A 21,216-nucleotide genomic window follows, 5' to 3' on the forward strand; every position below is an offset into this window, starting at 1 on the left:
GCCAAACCCAGAAAACTTCTGACTTCCGAGGCATTCTTTGGTCTTGGCCATTCTTTCACTGCAGCAATCTTTGCAGGATCTACTTTCACTCCTCCATCGGTGACAATATGACCCAGAAAACCAACCTCAGATAACCAGAACTCACACTTCTTGTATTTGGCATATAGGTGATGCTGTCTTAATCGTTGCAAGGTCAGACGTAAATGATCCTCATGTTCTTCTTCTGTCTTGGAGTATACCAATATATCATCTATGAACACAATGACAAACTGATCCAAGTACTCCTTGAAAACCCTGTTCATGAGGTCCATAAAAGCTGCTGGGGCATTTGTGAGTCCAAACGACATCACCAGAAATTCGTAATGCCCGTACCTGGTTCTGAAGGTTGTCTTTGGTATATCATCATTCTTGATCTTCAATTGATGGTATCCCGACCGAAGATCAATTTTTGAAAACACCTTGGTCCCCTGAAGCTGGTCAAACAGATCATCGATTCTCGGCAAAGGATATCTGTTCTTTATTGTGACCTTATTCAGCTCCCGATAATCAATTCACATCCTCATAGACCCGTCTTTCTTCTTGACAAAAAGCACTGGTGCGCCCCAAGGAGAATAGCTCGGTCTGATGAACCCCAACTTTAGTAATTCCTCCAATTGAGTTTTGAGCTCTTTCAATTCTGCTGGTGCCATTCTGTACGGTGCTCGAGATACTGGCGTTGTCCCGGGCATCAGATCAATTACAAATTCTATCTCCCTGTGCGGAGGTAAACCTGGCAGTTCTTCTGGAAAAACATCGAGGAACTCAGCTACAACTCTTGTCTCTTCAGGTCTCCTTTCTGTCTCTTCGGTTTCATTGACCATGTTCACGAGATACCCCAAACATCCATGTTGCAACCTTTCTCTAGATTTCATCGCTGATATGATAGGAGTTCTGGGTTTCTTGCTTATGCCTTCGAGCTCAAACGGATCTCCACCTTCCAGTGCAAAGACCACTTTCTTGCGTTTGCAGTCGATAGATGCACCGTATTTGGAAAGAAAATCCATCCCCAGAATTACATCAAAATCATACAAATCTAATAAAATCAGGTCTACATACAATTCCCTCCCACCTATCCATAAAGGTACTGCTTTAACCCAATTTTTAGATATTACAATTTCCCCAGAAGGTAACATAGTCACAAACCCCACATTAAATATTTCACTAGGTGCATTTACAACATTTACAGTTCTACTAGAAATAAAAGAGTGTGATGCACCATAATCAAATAAAACTTTACATGTGATATTAGCCATAGGGATCTGACCTGTTACAACGGAAGGACTTGCCTCAGCTTCAGCTTGGGTGATGGTGAAGACTCTGGCTGGGACGTACTTGTCATCCTTCTTCTGTTCTTCCTTACTGCCAGATTGTTCCCATGTCGGACAATTGCGCTTCACATGACCTTCCTTCCCACATTTGTAGCAAACTCCAGCTCTGCACTCACCAAGATGGCGTTTTGTGCACTTAGGGCAAGGTGGAATGTTTCTGCTACCATTTCCACCAGGACGGTTGTCATTGTTGGGCTTGGGCCGTTTATCATTTCTGGCTTGGCTTGGCTTGGCTGGTCCTGTCCCCTTTTCCTATTGTCAGTGGAGGTGGCTGCCCCACTCTTCTAGCAGCATTATCTTTCCAGATTCTCTCTTCGCTTCTTTCAGCCGTAAGAGCCATTTCCACCACTTCAGCATAGGTGAAAGCACCTCTAGAAACAATCTCCACATCCCGAGCTATCATTGGGTTTAGACCTCTCACAAACAGGTCCGCTCGTACCTTGTCAGTAGGTACAAGATCCTTGGCAAACTTCGCCAACCGATCGAACTTATGTGCATATTCTGTCACCGAGAGATTACCTTGAGTCAACTTGGTAAATTCATCCATTTTTGCTGCTAACACTGCTGAGTTGTAGTATTTATCATTAAACACCTGTTTGAATCCGTCCCAATCCATAGTGTTAACATCCCGTGATTGCTCCACCACCTCCCACCAAATCCGAGCATCTTTTCTCAGCATGAAAGATGCGCACACCACTCGTTCATTTCCTAGAACTCCCATCATGTTCAAGATCCTCTCCATCCCACTGATCCACTCCTCTGCCTGGACAGGATCGATGCTGCCTTCAAACACTGGTGGGTGTTGCTTTCGAAACCTTTCAAACAAAGGCTCCATACGATTCTCCACAACTGGTAACCCTACGATGGCAGGTGGCTGACTAACCATTGGTGCTTCAGACCTTACAGGTGGCCCAGCTTGCTACCTCAGTTGATTGATCTCTGCGTTCTGTCTTTGAATGGTCTCTTCCATTCTCGCAAAACGTTCCTCCCATTCTTGTGGCGGTTCGGGCTGTGCTGCATTCATTGCTGCTCTCCCCCTACCTCGACCACGTCCTACTCTGACTGATCTACGAGGGAGCATTCTCAATTTCCTGAACCACACACGTAAATAACTTATAATGAAAAGGAATTATTGCGGTAAGAGATCATTATAAGAGAACACTAAGTACGTAAATGTGCATAGTCAAAAAGCAAAAATTCTTAAGTAATCTTTAACCGCTTGCAGTACAGTGAGTCGAGCTCGTCCTTGGCGATGAACTTTACGTGTTAGGGCTTATCACAGATTCTTTAAGACCGTTTTTCTCTGATACCATACTGTAACACCCCGATTTCCAGAGACGTTACTTAGGGAGTCCATTTAAAAATAATAAACAATAAATACTTTAAGACACTAAGAGAAAATATTTATTTAAAATTTAAACAGACAATGAGATCTCATTATTTAAAAATAAAAATGTTGGACGCTAAGTTTAATAACAACAACATAAAGAAAATAACCATTCAAGTCTGAAAATTTAAAAACATAACATTTATTTCTAAAAACATAAAATAACTGGAGCCCAGCCTCTAACATGTTTCGTCCATGCCTCGAGCCCGCACCACTCACTGCTTTGCTTTGCCTTTACCTGCACACAGAGTACCCGTGAGCTAACGCCCAGTAAGAAGAGCTATGTAGGACATAACTCCCCAAACCAGAAAACATAAACTTTCAACTAAACATAAATAAACATCTTAAGCATAATAATCATTGTGCGATATATAAACACCATATCACACTAACATAATGTGTGTTACACTCACACACATAAATACTAACAAGTCATGTTGATCGGACAGGAAATGTAATCTGAATTGTAATATCCGTTTTCCCGGAAGGGCAATTTCGTAATTTTCCCATTGTGTGCATCCTTGTCATTTTTTTTCTTTTCCTTTGATGGATTATTGGATATGTATGACTTCCAATGGAAATAAAATTCATGGTTTCTCATGTTTGAGTTTTTGTGGAATCACATGAGAATAATGTCAAGTGAATAAATAATGGCTCGGGTTAAGTTATTTTATTTATTTAAAAATTATAATAGTAATTATTATTATTATTATTATTATTATTATTATTATTATGAGCATAATAGTAATAATAATATGCTTGAAATTATTTTATCTTATTATGTGTAATTTTTGGTTTGCCATAATATTAAATATTAGAATTTGTGAAAAGACCATAATACCCTCAAGTTTGGGATTGGTTCAAGGGGCATTTTAGAGACTTTATTTCTTCTGTTTTAACATGATTAAATATTCATAAAATTGATTAAATTTTCGAAATTTAACTAATAATATCAGTTGTGGAACTTAGTCAATTTATTTTATTTTTTTAAAGAAAAATAATAATAAAATTCCTTGAAAAGAGGATTTTACCACTTCAAACGCTAACTTATTTTTTTAAACCTATTTCTAAAACGTGTTACCATGATAATCTGATGGAGAAATCGTGGGAATATTGAGGGAATCAAAGGATTGAAGAGAGAGAGAGAGAGAGAGAGTGTGTTATTATCGTTTTTTTTTTAAAGAGAAGAAATTTTTGAGTTCTTGCACTTGGGAAAAATCTGGGCAGTAATGAACATTGTAGAATCATTCTAGGGGAGGAAATAAACATTTTGAGTGTGAGAAATACATTTATAAAGCCTCGGATTGTGATTCACCATTTTTATCCAAGAAAATGCATATTCTTGGATAATTTTGGATTTAAGTGTGTTCAAGAGTGTATGGTGTGCGTGGTTGGTGATAAACAAGCTTAGGGGACTCCAATAATCGGTTTTGACGTGAAGAAACGGGCTGAAATGGTCTAGAGCTAGAAAAACTAATTTTGAGCTCCATTTTTGGCGGTACACAGGACTTGGAGAAGAAGACTTCGGAACAAGGGTTTACGGGCATCTTTTTGGGCTGGGGTCTATTGTTTTGAAGTTCTGGACATAAGGGGATCATTTTACAAGCAAGAGAAGGGTTGGAAAGCAGCAAAACTCAGCCATAGAGTCGCCGTCGCCGGAGAAGAAGACAAAACCGGCGATATTTCTGGCGAACCCGATCTGGGTGTTTACTGAGTTGTTTTTTTTTGTTTTTCAATCTTAAAAATTAGTACATTAATTTTAGAGCATTTTCCAACTGGTTTCATATTTTTCTGATTTTTCTTTGAATTATTATGATTTATTGAAGTTTAAATAAAGATTAATTATGAAAAATATTTTTATTGTTCAGAAAAATATGATTTTATATTTAAAGGAAGTTATTATATCTAGCTAGGCTAATGAGTGGCTAAGAAATTTAAGTGTCTATTAAGCTCAACATGGTGACTAGGGATAATGCATAATGGGTAGGCTTCAAAGGCTCAAATAGTCCAAAAATGGCCTAAATCATGTCATTGGTGTAGTGATGTCTAGGATTTCGCCTCAAGGAAAACCACTAATTAATTTTAGAAACTTAAGCTCTCACAAGAAAGAAAGTAGCTCTTTCTAGGGTCTCAAAAATATTTAATCAATCTATGCACACATTAAAAATAAAAACACTCTCATGAATCAATTGCTAGCAACATTCACACCCAAAGAATTTAGTTTAAAACTTAAGTAAGAGAGACATTCAACATCAACTTAATTTTTTTTTTTTTTAGCTTTTCCAAGATCGTCATCGAGCCCCTAGTTAACACTTAAAAAGACAAAGAATATCCTCAAAACAACAAAAAATAACGGCAAGACAAGGACAAACTAGAAATGAAACAAAGATACCAAGAAGAAATAAAAACAAGGTTACAACCACAGAACAAAAGAAATAACAAAAACAACAAAATTAAAAAAAAAATTGAGCTGAGATAAGAAAACTCCTCACCTATCCTTCAGAATTGTCATCCGAAAGGATATGGTCGATTTTGAATCAATGGCCTTCTTTTTGGTTGGTTGTGGAGTTGGGTGCTTTCCCAAATCTCCAACAAAATTTTACAAGTAAAAATTATGCTACAGCAGGCGAAACCCTTCATTTTTCATAAATTTCACACATTTTGCTCCCCATTTTGCTTCTGCAAAATTTCTGTAAAATCTTCAGACCCCCAAATTACTGCCAAAACACCATTTTCTTACTATTTAACACCTGAAACACAAGAACAAATGTAAAACTACTCCAAAAAACAACACAAAAAAATAAAATTAAACTAACAAAAATTAAAATAACTTGGTTATTTTTTTCAAACATTAAAATATTTAATAAAGGAAATGCAATGAGCTTAACTAAACTAAAACAAAATTAAAAACAAATTTAGAAACTTGGGTTGCCTCCCAAGAAGCACTTGATTTAAAGTCGTTGGCTTGACTTTGTTGAAAAGTGCTCATCGAAGAGTGGCTTTCACCCATGGAGAGTGGCATACGCCCTCACACAAGGGTCTCCATTGTGGACGCCCTCAAGCTTGGCGAGATGTGATATTGATGGGTTCATGTGCTCAACTCAACTTGCTTTTGATGAATGTGCATGATGGATGCCAAGGAACCATGCTAATGGTGGTGGAGGTGGTGGCGACCAAAATAGATCTTCATATGCATACTCTTCTATGACCATCAACTCTTTAAATTGGAGACCAAAGACTTGATTATCTTGGAAATGTATTTTCTCTCTCTTTTCTTCTCTACTTTGGATTGAAGTGGACTCCTTTTGCCTTTCAAGACTTTCCCAAAGCATCTCCAAATCTTCACCATTTCTCAAAATGACCTCCCCATTTTGTTCTTTCCCCCTTGAATTTTCCATACCACTAAACACATCATTATGGGGTCTATTACATAACTCATTAGCCAATAGCTCAACTTGATTCTCCAAATTCCTTAAGGATGTAGCTTGGCTATGAATGAATGCATCATTTTTAGCCTCCAACAAACTTGAGTGATCAACTTGTTGAGGTTCTTCCATGCACAACAAGAAAAAATTACTTTTACTTCAGTTTTTAAGCTGGATTTACTTCGGTTTTCGCTAAAATTCGCAACCACAGTAGTTCGGAGCGAAGTAAAAAGTAGTTAAAAACCGAAGTGAAAAAAAGGCTTTCTACTTCGGTTATTATGTAAAAAGCGAAGTAGAGAGTTGTGATTCTACTTCGGTTTTTACATAATAACCGAAGTAGAAAGTGGGGTACGCTTCCTTGGTGGGCACTTTGTACTTCGGTTATTATGTAAAAATCGAAGTAGAAAGTGAGAATTCTACTTCGGTTTTTACATAATAACCGAGTAGTAGAAAGCCCAATTCTATTTTTATATATATTTTTTTGCCCTATTTTTTTTAAATAGTCTAATTATATGAATTTATAGTTATATATATTTTTACAATTGGAATTGGTTTATTTTCATTTAATTTATAACAGAAATAAAAATCACAAAATTTATACACTTAGAATTAAAATTCTTATAAAATAAAATATTTATATATTCACATAATTGTTAAGTAGAATAACCTAATCATTCATATATACATTCACATTATTGTAATTAAGTAAAATAGACTAAATATTTATATATACATTCACATAAAACTAAAGGTATGTATAAACAAAATAACCTTACTAATAAATTTAAGTCATCAATCGACTTAACTATTCTTGTTGGATTAACAAGATGTCCTCCCGACCCTTGGCGACAATTTGGCTACTAGTGACTTTGTCATTTATTTCATTCTACGAAGCAAACCAATGATAGATTAAATTAGTAACTTGTAACAACACTTAAAAAAAATTCCTACTTTGCTTTAAAACACTTACAACTCTTTCTTCAATTTTTTTGTCCAAATTATCTTCGACAAGAGTCTTCTTCGTTTCTCGCGCTCTTATCCAAATTTCACATCCCTCTACATCTTCCACTCCTAGTTCTTTTTTCTAGGACATCCAACATAATTGAAGTTTAATTATTAAATTTTCCTAAGTCTAGCAAAATTTCGGCAGCATAACAACTGCATTTTAATATCTCCAAAAATTTAAAAACCTGTAAATAACACACAAAATATCTCGACATAGTGTGCGAATTGAAAAAGGAAAACAATTAATGAAATTTATAAAAAATTGGCAGAGTTTCCTTTGTTTTTGTAGCATATCTCAATTTTATAATTATATATAAATTCAACACAAACAAACACAAAATCAACACACATAATTCCATCCTTATATCACTGCCAACAACAAATTTCTCATAACCTACTTCACTAAAGTAAAACATGCATGATTTAACTCTAATTTTATAAATAAATATTGCAATAGTAATAAATAAAATTTAAAGATTACTCACCTCCAATATTACTCTTGAAGTCACCCAAAATCAATACCAAATTGGCAACTAAATCAACAACCCTACTAAAAAGTTTAAACAAAAACAAATAAAAATCAATTACATAATTAATTAAACTAGTTACATAATCATTAAACAATATATCAAGCTAGCAAGTTATAGAAAATAAAAAACAAATGTCACTAATAATCCAAACATTTCAAGTTCTAACATTGGCAACAATATTATCTATTGAAGCTATGTTTAGAAATTTAAATAGCACGTCACAACAATTTTTAAATTTTACTAATATATATATATAATTAATAACATTATATAAAATAACAAAATAAATAAAAAAATATAACACAAATATACTAAAAAAATAAGTATTAAATTCAGAATAATATAAAAAAAAATTAACACAAACAAAGTTTTAAGGTAACAAACATTCTTTGATGCTCAAAATAACCTCTAAATCAATATTAGCAACTCTAAAACCTATATACAATACACATATTATATCTATAAGAAAAAAAATCTGAAAATAATATAGAGAATAAAAAAAAATAATACAAACAAAGATTTAGTGATTCATACCTTTTTTGAAGTTCAAGAACACATTTTAATGTAAGAAAACTAGTCAAAGTCCAATAACAATACACTTTTTCGAACCCTAAAAATACCCATACCCAAAGTCTTTATTTTCTCCCTCAAAAATAAAAATGGAACTAATATTTCTGTTTTTAAGTAAGAAAAATGGTTTCAAATGCTAAAAAAAACATAAAAAATGGTATATTTAGTGAAACCCTCGTGGGAGTATGACAACAATGGAGGTTTTCTGGGTTTGGCGTTTGAGATTTTTGCTTCAGAGAGACGAATGAGGCAATAGCTATATATTAAGGGTATTAAAACTCTTTTACTTCGGTTCTTATATAAGAGCCGAAGTAAAAGCCTTCAGGGCCGCGTTTGGTTTGCTCCACTTTTCACTTTGGTTTTTTTTCTTCATAAAAACCAAAGTGAAAAGCCTCAATATAGTGTGCAAACCAAACATGACCCTTGCTCATTTTCTATTTTAACTTCATTTTTTTAAGAAACAGAAGTAATAGCTTATTTTTATGTTCTACCGTTCCCAAAAGCGAAGTAAAAACCCATTGAAAGGCTTTTACTTAAGTTTTTTTATATTTTATGTGTAAAAAACGAAGTAAAAGCTTATATTTCTATTAGTGATGATGAGGTCTTGAAAATCCTCCAATGTCTCCCCCAATGGTTCTCGAGTGCAATCTTCAAAAATAGGCTCCATATGGGTAAGATTGTTCTCCCAAACTTGGCTGGATATTGGAGAATTCAAAAATAATATCTTTAGCTCTTCTTTTCTTTTTAGGGTTTATACTTTTTTGGACCATTTTTTTCCCATTACCTGTTTGGACCCTGTGTTTTGACAAATTACTTTTTGGACCCTATGTTTTGTAAAATAGTTAAAATAGAACCCTAAACCTGATTTTGGTCAATTTTTTTTCAACTAAAATCACAAATACTTTACTAAACTAACAATTCAGAACAAAAATAAAACCATTCTGCTTAAAAAATGTGTTGTTATATTCAATTTTTTTTCATCAAAATTGAGTTTAGGGTTCTATTTTAACTATTTTACAAAACATAGAGTCCAAAAAGTAATTTGTTAAAACACAAGATCCATACAGGTAATGAGAAAAAACACAGAGTCCAAAAAAGTATAAACCCTTATTTTTACCACGAACTCAATCCATCACATAAGACTGGCTTAAAAAATCACTAAAAAAAGCACTTAGCATTACTTTATAAATGAAGTAAAATCAACTATAAGCATTATAATTGTCACTTCCTAAAAACAAAGGTAGTAAATTTTTCAGCTATACTGCTTGTTACGGGAACAACTAGTCTCACGATCCAGGTGCCGCTGCCGGATTGGTCGGGTTGCAATCTGTTGACCAATCTAATAGCACTATGTGGATCGGGCCACCCTTCAATTGTGTTGGTAAATTTTATAATTTTAAGTAATTTACTGATAAAAGATTCCATACACATATGGAAAAACAGATTTAAAAATGAGTATTTCAAATAGATATATATTTAAATAAAATAATATTCATTAATTTAAAAACGAGAAATAGTGTGATGAAAATCAAACAAATAAAAATTTAATCTTCTTAATGCTTTGGAAATACAATTTCTAACTTTAATTTAGTAAGATTTCATAAAATAAAATTTCTTACTTTATTTTAGTAAGATTTCATAAAATAAGAAGGATAGTTTATTTTGTTGTTAATATTTCCACCAAAAATATCATCATGGTCATTATAAGAAAACTTTGACTCGAAACAAAATATTTTCATTTTTTTTAAACGAGTATTTAAAAATTTAAAATTTTATTAAGAAGTTTGTTACTCAAATATTTAATTTATAACGTCAAGAAAAAGAAAATTAATCTTAATTTTATCACAAAACCATTTGTTTTTAAAATAGCATCAAGTCATTATTTTATAAATAAAGATGAATACAAAAGATATAAATATTGCTAAATTTACTAACAAATATATACAAGAAAATATGCACTCAGTCGCACCTGCTTAAGAAAAAACCAAAGAAAAACCCTACCACAAGTCTTGTAGCAAAAACTAAAATACCTGAAAGGGTCAAAACAAAGCTAGGATCGATGAGCTAAATAGCCTAGTAGGAGTTTATCCAACTTTCTTATTTATTTTCAAAAATTCTTTCAATTCAAATTTATCATGATGGGTATAAAGGTATAGTCTCAAAACCATCCCCAATGAGTCATCTAATAATGAATAAATAAGCGTTAAAATCTGAGCCATCATCCTCTCATCTTGGTCCCATCTAATACCCACACCTATATGTATATACACAAAGAGGGATCTTGGTCCCATCTAATACCCACACCTATATGTATATACACAAAGAGGGATAACTTGAGAAATACCCAGTTTTATGATTAGTTAACTAAAAATAGCTACTAATAATATTTAGTTGAATATTACCCACTTTTTTAAGCACATTTTCTATATTACCCTTAAAACACTACTAGAAGTCCAATGTAAAAATCTCAATCTTTGCCTCTGTCGTGTCATTTACTTCTCTTTTTAAATAATATTCCATTGTCAATTCTACTAGACTACTGAATAATGGGTAGAGTCATTAATAGTTTGAGTATTAATTTAAGAGTTTTAAAAAGTGAATAAAAATTAAAGAGGTTAACTTAAATTGGGTACTAGGTGTAATTTTCACCCCAAAGAAGTGTGCAACTTAGATATTACATGTTATAAACAAGATATGTCTTATATAATACCTTACACACAGTAATCCAACAATTGTCAAGACAGTGGGGTCGGCTAGGATACCATCAATTCAAAAACTTAATCATAATCCATAAACTCTTAGATTGATTTTCATAAAATATAATAAAATGACTACTACAAAAACACTTTTTTAGGACATTCACCTAAATGCGGTTCCTAAAAAAATTTCCTGGACTTGTGACTCCTTGAAGAATTTGTTTGTAAGTCTTAAAAACTATGTGTATCCTAAAAGTTTGAGTTTTTTTTTTAACAAATACTTTCTGGACTGCGAGTCATAAAAACTTATGTGTATCCTAAAAGTTTGAATTTAAAAAAATTTCAAATTACCTCCAATTTTTTTAACAAAAGTTTTATTATTATTTATTAAAAAAGCAAAAAAAAAATTACTCAACTCATTTTTCTCTCTCTCTCCTCGGTTCCCTCTCTCTCTCCTAAAGTTCCTTCTCTCTCTCCCTCTCTCACCTTGCGTCGTCACTGCCAGGGCCGAACGGCCGCCGTCCCGACTCCGGCCACCGCCAGCGACGGACCATCGGAAGCACCGTCCCCCGAAACCCCCGACCCCTGAAGTTGGACACCTCACGCGCGGCCTAAGGCCCTCAATGGGGCACTTGAAGTTCGGTCGTTCATGGGTTTCTCCTAAACTTTCCGAGCATATTCCGACCACCTCGAGCCACCATGAGCTGAACCACCACCACCAACATACCCCTTGCCTTGGCTTTAAAATCCAATAGTTTGTTTTCCGAACCATAACCTTTGAATGGTGGCGCCACCACCGTCGCCTGAGCCCCGCCGCCAGATTGAAAACCCACCAATTAATATTTTAAAAATAAAAAATAAAATTTTTCAAGACTCGCAATGCAAGTTCTAAAAACATTCTTTTTGCGATTCCTAAAAAACCCCTGTTTTTAAGGCTCTCAAATAGAAAACTTACACCCCGCGAGTTCTAAAAAGTCTTTTTTGTAGTAGTGTTTATATTCATTCTATATCTAGATTGGAATTAAGAAGAAAAAAAAAAGCAACAACAACGATAACTTAGATAAATGAAATCCTACCATATAAACCAGTTGCTAACCATCCTTAATTGAGTATAGCATCACCGAGACTTAACTCGGATACTGTTACATTCAGATTTCGAGACCTGAGATTGTGACCTCGAAAGCTGGACTCGTCAAGTGTGAGCTCGAGATATCTAAAATGCATGTTCATAGTCCAGATGTCAAACCCTCGAATCAAGATGGCAACCTCGAAGTTCTTTCTATGCTCGAAGGAACATAGCATCGGGGTATATCCATTGTCGGGTGTCTTCGGATCAAGTAGCCCGAAATTAAAAAGAGTACAAGCTCGGAATGTAACAACCTCGATGGTATCTACCCGCTCCGAGCTGGTCTTGGAGTATGGCGGCTAGTTCGTAACTTATCTATAGACCTGGACCGACATGATTCTGATTGCCAGCCTCGAAAGATTTAATGGGTCATCTGATGTAACGCGTTCCATGCGTTTAAGGATATTTATTGTTGTAACATCCCAACATTAAAGGGATATTAACAATCTGTTATTTGCCCCCTGGTCTTCAGGGGACATTTCCTTATATATAGGAGTTATAGTATTTAATGTCATTACTTTAATTAATAAGCAGAAGTATCTTCCCGAAAAATGTGGGAATGAACTCTGAAAACTCTCTATAAATAGAGAGCTCATGAACATATGTAGAGGACGGATCTTTGGATATACAGAGAGAAATTCTGGAGAATTCATCCCTGAAGGATTTTCAGAAAACTCCAAATCTTAATAAAATACACTCGTGGACTAGGCAGAGTTAACTGCTGAACCACGTAAAATTATTGTTGTTCTACCATCTTATTTATCTGTGCCATAGTTTATATTGTTAAATTGCTCTACATGTTATGTTGACAAAAAACGACGTCAACAGTTTGGTGCTTTCGTTGAGAGCCTTAAGCAGTACAATCCTTGATTAGCTATGGCCACAAATGATCTATTTATTCCTGAAGAAAACTATCCACGACGCCCTGGGAAGCAGCCAATGGTGAATCCAGAACAAGAAGAAAGAAGTGAGTCCTCCGATTCTCGAGGACCTCTGGCACCTCCGGCTCTCAGGGATGAAGAGGACATGTAATATAATTCCGAGCGGTATGTCCCCATTGTGGAACTCGAAAATCGACAGTTAGGAAAACAGTTGGTTGAGGCCAAAATGTGGAACGAGGAGCTGGCTAGGTTAGCTGCGGAGGCACAGGCTGCTCAGCCTCAACCTCCGCCTGAGAACCAAGCCCCACCTCCGCGGGGTGTTCATGTTCCTCCTAGCAGGCCTCGTGGGTGACCTCGCAAAAACACTGCCACAAGAAGAATGGAGCAACCTCCGCCACCGGCAGAGCAACCTGCTCTCTCGAGGCCCCGAAGAAACACCCGGGCTAGAGCTCCGGTTAACTCAATTGCTGAGTTACCAGCTGAAACTGGGAATAACCGAGCCCCTACAGAGGCTCGGACTCAGAATCCTCATAACAGGCAGAATGTTACTAAGCCGGCACAGGCGAACTCGGGACCATCCGACCCCGAAATGGGTGTCAGCCACCATCACCCATACGGTTCCCTCCATCGCCAATAAGACATCCCTCATCGCCTTGGAGGAACACGCAATCGACTCAGGGTGATAGGGAAAGGCAGGCTAGTCGGAAGCAGGGGAATGGAGAAGCGGCTAGAGAACGTAGAGGTGCCCAGCCTACGAGAAGTCAAATGTCTCAGTCTCGCACTGCAGAGACGAGGCAGCTTGAAAGGAATCCATCTCGAAACAATCATGTGACGAGCCTCGCCAGCGACGACTCAGGGGACACCAGATCAGTCAGTATGTATGATTAGGGACGTATAAATACTGGGAGCCAAAGGAACCACCCTGACTTGCAGGAACACTTGAATCAGAATCGGGGTAGTGGTAATCCCTCGAACCCAGATCTGAGAGATCCCCTAAATTGGCGCAAGGATCCCCTGTGAAAGCTCGAACCTGGAATTGTGATCAATGATAACCAATTTCAGGCAAGACCCCCTGTGGATCCAGTTCAAGATAGAATTGACCAACTGGAAATAACATTTAGGCTTTTACAGAATAAGCAAGGTCGGAATCGGGAGGATGATTCTGATGAGGAGCTTGAACCATTCGCTCCCCACATTTCCAACACTCCGTTTCCTCAAGGGTTTCAGATTCCTCATGTCCCACCTTTTGAAGGGAAATCTGACCCTTATAGTCATTTGAGTACATTTAACACTATAATGAGAGCAAGTAATGTGGGTTACGAGCTCATATGCATGTTATTTCCAGCATCACTTATAGGACCAGCAAAAAACTGGTTCGAAAAATATAAGAGACATTCAATCACTTCTTGGGATCAGTTGTCAAAAGATTTCAAGAGCAGTTTAGAGCCATGATCAGGGTAAGACCCGAGGCATTGACCCTGACCAACGTCCAGCAATAACCAAATGAAATGTTGAAGAGCTACCTTACAAGATTCAATCTGGAGGTCGCCCGAGCTCGGGATGTAAATGACATCGGTCATTTAATGGCTGTCCAAGCTGGGTAATGCCGCGAAGTCCCCTCTGGGAAGATATGCAGAGGAAGCCTGTGAAGTCCATAACCGAGTTTAATCGGCTAGCTCAGAGGTTTGTCAATGTAGAACAGGTGAGGTCAACGCTGAATATGACTTCTCAGCTCATAACTACAACGATAAACGTAAACTCTGCCTCGATCTCGGCGGACCCATCAGCCTCAAAACCCCCTGCCGAAAACCCTTCCAAAAGAAAGAAGAATGAAGGAAATAACCCCGAGGTAGAAGGGGGAAAGAAGAAGAAAGGGGAAAGGTATTACTCTGTGTACAAGGTGTACACCAAGCTCAATGAGTCTCGGGAGAATATTTACCTGGCTAATGAAAACCAGGTCCCTTTCAGGTGTCCAGACCCCATGAGAAATCAAAAGTCCAAAAGAGACTCCAATAAATACTGTCAATTTCACAGAGATAATGGGCACACTACTGATGAATGCAGGCAACTGAAGGACGAGATCGAAGTTCTAATCTCAAGAGGATACCTAGGAAGTATGTCAGGAACCAGAACAATAATCAAGCTTCTACCAGCCAGAGGACAGCTGGGCTGTCGCCTGCTCAAAACAACAATTCCCGGGCTAGGGAAGAAGAGAGACACTATCCGATTGATGGAGAATATGTGGTAACCATCTCGAGCAGGCCTCACCTTGCAGGATCAAGCAAGAACGCCTAGAAGCGATATGTGAACGAGCTAAAAACTGGGGACGGGTCCCCTTATGAACTCGAACCCAGTGCTCCAAAGTACCAAAAGGTTGAATCTCAGCCTGTAACCTTTACTGAGGACAATGCGTCCCATGTTCAGTTTCCTCACAACGACCCACCGGTCATCACTCTACAGCTCGTGAACAAGAGGGTTCACTGAGTTCTCATTGATAATGGGAGCTCAGTGAACATTCTCTATAAGGCCACCTTAGAAAAGATGGGACTCATGCTTCGTGACCTAAAAGCTTGTGCAACGACGCTGTACAGTTTTTTAGGAGAAGGGATTGCTTGTATAGGATCCATTGAACTCCCTGTAACCTTGGGAGACTACCTAGTCTCAGCAACCAAGATGATGGAGTTTGTAGTAGTGGACCTGCCATCTGCCTACAACTTGCTACTCAGGAGACGCGCCCTAGTAGAGCTGGGGGCAGTCTCGTCTGTAAGGAATTTGGCCATCAAGTTCTCGACTTCTAATGGCATCGGGACGCTGAAGGGAGACCAGTTAGCCAGGAGCGAATGTTATAGCATTTCCATAAGAGGAAAGAAGCAGGCGAGCGCAAACCCGCTCGTCGTTATTCAAACTAAGGACGGGACAGTCTTGGAGATAGATGTAGAGATCGATCCAAGAGTGGAGGAAAGAGCAGATCTCGAACCATTGGAAGAGCTCGAAGAAATCAGGCTTGAAGAATCAGACCCCCCGAAAACAGTAAAAGTCGGGAAAAACCTCCACGAAGAAACCAAATAACAATTATTTGCTTTTTGAAGAAGAACCAAGATGTCTTCGTATGGTCACATTCGGACATGATAGGGATAAGTCCAAATGTAGTGAGCTGTGCGTTAAATATTGACAAAAGCTTCCCGCCGAAGCAGCAAAAGCGAAGACTACTGGATTACGATAGGAAGAATGCCCTTAAAGAGGAGGTCGACAGGTTAAAAGCAAACCGATTCATCAGGGATGATTTTTACCCCGATTGGGTAGCCAACCTGGTACTGGTCCCGAAGCCTAACGGGACGTGGCGAACCTGCATTGACTACTCGGACCTTAATAAGGCCTGTCCTAAGGACTGCTTCCCTTTACCACGGATCGATCAGCTCGTGGATGCCACGGCAAGGCATGGACTCATGTCGTTCATGGATGCCTATTCTAGATATAACCAGATTGCCATGCATGCCCCCGACCAAGAGCATACGAGCTTTATAACTGACAAAGGGCTGTATTGTTATAACGTCATGCCATTCGGGCTCAAAAATGTTGGAGCCACTTACTAGCGGCTCGTGAACATGATGTTCTCCAAAAAAAATAGGGAATAACATGGAAGTTTATGTTGACAATATGTTAGTTAAATCTCAACTTAACAATAACCATGTGGATGGCCTTGAAGAATGCTTTGCCGTGTTACGGAGATATAACATGAAACTTAACCCTCAGAAGTGCTCTTTCGGAGTATCTTCAAGAAAATTCCTGGGCTTCATTGTCAATGCTCGGGGAATAGAAGCCAATCTAGACAAAATCCAAGCTCTGATCGATATGCCTTTACCTCAGAAACATAAGGATGTCCAAAGTTTGACTGGCAGGATGGCGGCATTAAGTAGGTTTATCTCAAAATATACAGACCGTTGTCTTCCATTTTTCAACCTTTTGAGGGGAGGCAAGAAATTCGAATGGACGGAGGAGTGCGAGTTGGCTTTTCAAGAGCTCAAGAATCACCTCGCAGAACCCCCCATCTTGTCAAAACCCATTACGGGAGAAGTTCTGTACCTGTACCTTGCTACGACCGAGCACGCCATAAGCGCGGTACTTGTGCGGGAAGATGAAAAAGTGCAAAGGCCCGTGTATTACGTCAGTAAAAGATTACTGGGGGCAGAATCAAGATATCCCTTGATGGAGAAGTTAGCTCTCAACCTAATACACTCATCTCGAAAGCTACGACCCTATTTTCAGGCGCACCCCATCCATGTACTTATTGATCAACCACTAAGACAAGTCTTGTCCAAGCCAGAAGCTTTAGGTCGACTACTGAAATGGGCTGTTGAACCCGGACAATTCGAGATCACTTATCATCCAAGGATGACCATTAGGGGACAAGCCTTGGCAGACTTCATAGTGGAGTGTACGGGCGTGGCCAACGATGAAGTTATAACCCCAACCCGCCAGCTATGGAAACTTTATGTTGATGGGTCCTCTAATGAAAATGGATCGGGAGCAGGAGTAATTTTGATCACCCTTGTAGGAAGCCGATTTCACTCTGCCTTAAGATTTAACTTCGACGCGTCGAATAACGAGGCCGAGTACGAGGCTCTACTGGCAGGACTTCGCAAAGCCAAGGAGATCAAAGCGAAAAAATACATTGCTACAGCGACTCCCAGTTGGTGGTTAACCAAATTCTCGTGGTACGAGGATGGCGGCATATTTAGAAAAGGAATAATCGGCATTGGAGCATTTCTAGGTCTATGCGATAGAATAGGTCCCCCGAGAACAAATTTCGAACGCAGACACCTTAGCCAGGCTTGCTGCCTCTACCTATAATGATGAACTGAATTTCGTGCTAATCGAACATCTCGCGGTGCCCAGTATTGATGAGCCAGAACAGGAGGATGTGTGTATGATCAATTCTGAGCCAACCTGGATAACTCCGATAATTGAATACCTTGAGACCGGCGTTCTCCCGAAAGAACGGGCCAAGGCTCGAAAGTTGATGTACCAAATCCCTAGGTATACCATTGTAGATGGAAAGCTGTATAGTAGAGGATATTCCATGCCGCTACTTCGATGCGTGACCCCACCCGAAGCTAAGAAAATCATGGAAGAAATTCATGAAGGGTTTTGTGGAGACCATAATGGGTGGCATAGCCTGTCCAAGAAAATCCTACGTCAGGGATACTTCTGGCCTACCCTCAAATCAGACTCATTCGAATATGTCAAGAGGTGTGATAAGTGCCAACAGTTCGCCACAATTCCTCGAGCTCCACCATCCGAGCTAACTATGATGACCTCCCCGTGGCCATTTGCGGTCTGGGGAATCGACCTCATAGGCTCCCTTCCGACTAGCAAAGGTAGAGTAAAATACGCAGTGGTCGCCGTAGATTACTTCACGAAGTGGACTGAAGCAGAACCTTTGGCAACAATAACCTCGAAGAAAGTCCTTGACTTCGTGGTGAAGAATATCATATGCCGATATGGGATGCAAAGGAAAATTGTATCTGATAATGGTACCCAGTTCGACAACTATCTGTTTACCAACTTTTGCAATAAAAATTGGATAATAAAGAGCTTCTCATCAGTGGCCCATCCCCAGGAAAATGGCCAGGTCGAAGCTGTAAATAAGACCCAAAAGAGTTCGCTAAAGAAAAAGTTGGAAGAAGCTAAAGGAAGATGGCCTGAAGAATTTCCCCAAGTCCTATGGGCATATAGGACCACAGCTCGTACATCAACAGGGCATACCCCATTCTCTCTGGCGTACAGTTGCGAGGCTATGTTGCCAATCGAGGTCGAAATACCCACAATTCGAGCCCTTGCTTATCATTAAACCTAGAACCACTCTCAGCTCGAAGAAACTCTGGACCTGGACCTGATCGAAGAAAGAAGGAATGAAGCTCAATTAAAGAATGCTGCATACCAACAGCGAGCTACCCGGTACTTCAACAAAAGAGTTCGAGATAGAAAATTCGGAGTAGGAGATTTGGTGCTGAGGCATGTATTCTTGGCAACACGAGATCCAGCAGTTGGCGCGCTCGAGCCAAATTAGGAGGGACCCTATCAGATAGAATCAGTCATCTGTCCCGGCATGTACAAGTTGGCAAGATTGGATGGAAGTCTGGTGCCACAAGCATGGAATGGCGAGCACCTATGACCTTACTATCAATAGTGTAGGAAGGATGTCGCCTATAGCCATGCTTGTTTGTCTGTACTGTTTTTCTATTTTTGGATTTATCAAATAAAGTTTGGTTTCATTTTAATATGCTGTATTTTTTGCAATCTCTCTTAATTTAATAACCTATGGACGCATTCATAGGATATTAAGGGGGCATTAGTGGTACATATACCACCAGCTTGAAAAAATAAAAAAGCATATGCGAAACACATACAAGTGTTTGGAGCTAACGAAATGCGCGAGCTAAGATAGTTTGGATATAACCAAACTATCAAAAACATACAAGTGTTTGGATATAACCAAATGCGCGAGTTAAGATAGTTTGGATATAACCAAACTATCATAAACATACAAGTGTTTGGACGAAACCAAATGCGCGAGATAAGAAAGTTTGAACAAAACCAAATTATCAAGAAAAAATATATATAAGTGTATGGATTATAATCCTAACATGACCTTAATAGGTTTGGAACAAACCAGCTAAAACTAATCGACAGTAAGTTGGAGCATAATCCACTTCGTGTTAAGACGAGATCGAGGCTGGAGTACCTTGCAAAACAATAGTTTTGACCTCATAACCTCGGAGAGCTAACCGAGGATGAGGAAATGTAACTAAAAAAGTAAGATATAACTAAACCATTTGCATTACATGCCATATAAGAATTTTTGGGTGCATGGTAAAAGTAATATCCGACCTTGACAAATAACGAGATCGGAAGCGGATAATTCGAGCAAACCGTGCATGAATGCACTGAACCTCGAGCTTAAATCCAAACTATGTTTGTATGAATAAACAGGCATATATGATACTTTAATATAAATTGTGCAACATATTTCAGCCCAAGAAATGTAAAGTATATATATTAAAGTGAAGACAAAAAGTGGTATCTCAAATATCATAAAAAGGCAGCTCCTTTATGAGCTGTAGAATCGTCTTGGCCCCATGGGCATAAATAAAAGTAAATAAAAAAAACATAAGGCTATTACAAAAGATTCAGAGGGGCGCAGCCCTGAGGCAAGAATTAAGGAGGGGCATTCTCCTTGACCTTCTTAGCATCTTCCTTGGCCTTCTCATCGTCAGCATCCTCCCCGGCTCCCTTCGCCTCATCCCGAGCGGTCTCCTCATCATCAAGCCGAACTTGCCATTTGGCTACGAGCTCCGCTTCAAGAGGGCCTAAGAAGTTGGTGTCGAGGTCGACATTGTCGGCCCAGATTCTGTACATGGCCATGTCGACTGCCCAGTCCTTGTTCTCCTTAAACTCTTCGAGAAGACTAGTCTTTTCACCCTCCATGATATCGAAAGTGATGGCCTTCTCTTATTCAAGCTTGGCATTGGTCTCCTTGACCTGAGCATTTTCCATCTCAAGCTCCGCGAGCCGGGCATTCAAATTTTCAAGCTTGGAAGTCTTGGCCTTTAGCTCCTCAGCTCCTACCTCCACTTTTTCTTTTGTTGCCTTGAGCTCGTCACTCAGTTTGAGTTGAAGATCCTTTGCCTCCTGGGCATAAGACTTACTCGAATGGACCTCATTATTAAACTTATAATTTAGTTGAGCAGAGATAGCAAGAGTCAGACACACAAATAAATCTAATTAGAATATGAACTACGTACAAGTACAATTAATAACAAGATGAGGGAAGTTACCACAGCAGTGAGCTTGATACTCTTCTCATAAAGTGTATTGCAGTCTCGAGCATTGTTCAAAATCTCCCAATAAGGGGCGTCAAAGCCACTAAAGCTCTGGCCCACTCGAGATAGAATGTCTGAGCTAAGTGTAGCCCCATGGGGTCCGGCAGCATTGTCAATTACATACTCATCGACGTGAGTAGAAACCGACAACATGCGTGTTGTGGAAGCTGAGGGTTTTTTCGGAGGTGGGCCGAGTGTTGAGTGAACCATGATTAGAGGGGGTTGGAGCTTAGTGGACGCTTCGACCTGAGGAGTTGGCTCCACAGCCGGGCTCATAGTAGCTGGAGCTGGTGGAGGAGGTGTCTTCTCAGTCCTCTTGAGGACCTTGGCGAGTCGCTCAGACTTC

At 38.7% G+C, this 21,216-nt stretch overlaps 1 protein-coding gene across 1 annotated transcript; it reads right to left on the reverse strand.

Moving 5' to 3' along the window:
* Positions 1–551: 551 nt before the first annotated feature.
* On the reverse strand, positions 552–2,253 carry LOC133824194 (uncharacterized). The gene is made up of 2 exons (XM_062257065.1): positions 1,643–2,253; positions 552–1,524 (listed from the first exon to the last, which is right to left on the reverse strand). The coding sequence occupies exons 1-2, from the start codon at positions 2,251–2,253 to the stop codon at positions 552–554; spliced, it is 1,584 nt and encodes a 527-aa protein (XP_062113049.1).
* Between the last annotated feature and the right edge of the window lie 18,963 nt (positions 2,254–21,216).

Source organism: Humulus lupulus, chromosome 3 (genome assembly GCF_963169125.1).
Source record: "Humulus lupulus chromosome 3, drHumLupu1.1, whole genome shotgun sequence".
Taxonomy (NCBI): Eukaryota; Viridiplantae; Streptophyta; class Magnoliopsida; order Rosales; family Cannabaceae; genus Humulus; species Humulus lupulus.

Bases quoted from the DNA above. Each gene is read 5' to 3' on its own strand.
- LOC133824194 (XM_062257065.1), bottom strand. From the start codon at position 2,253: ATGGTTAGTCAGCCACCTGCCATCGTAGGGTTACCAGTTGTGGAGAAT. The intron at 1,525-1,642 runs GCAGCCACCTCC...AAATGGTAGCAG, and splicing joins AATGCTGCTAGAAGAGTGGG to AAACATTCCACCTTGCCCTA.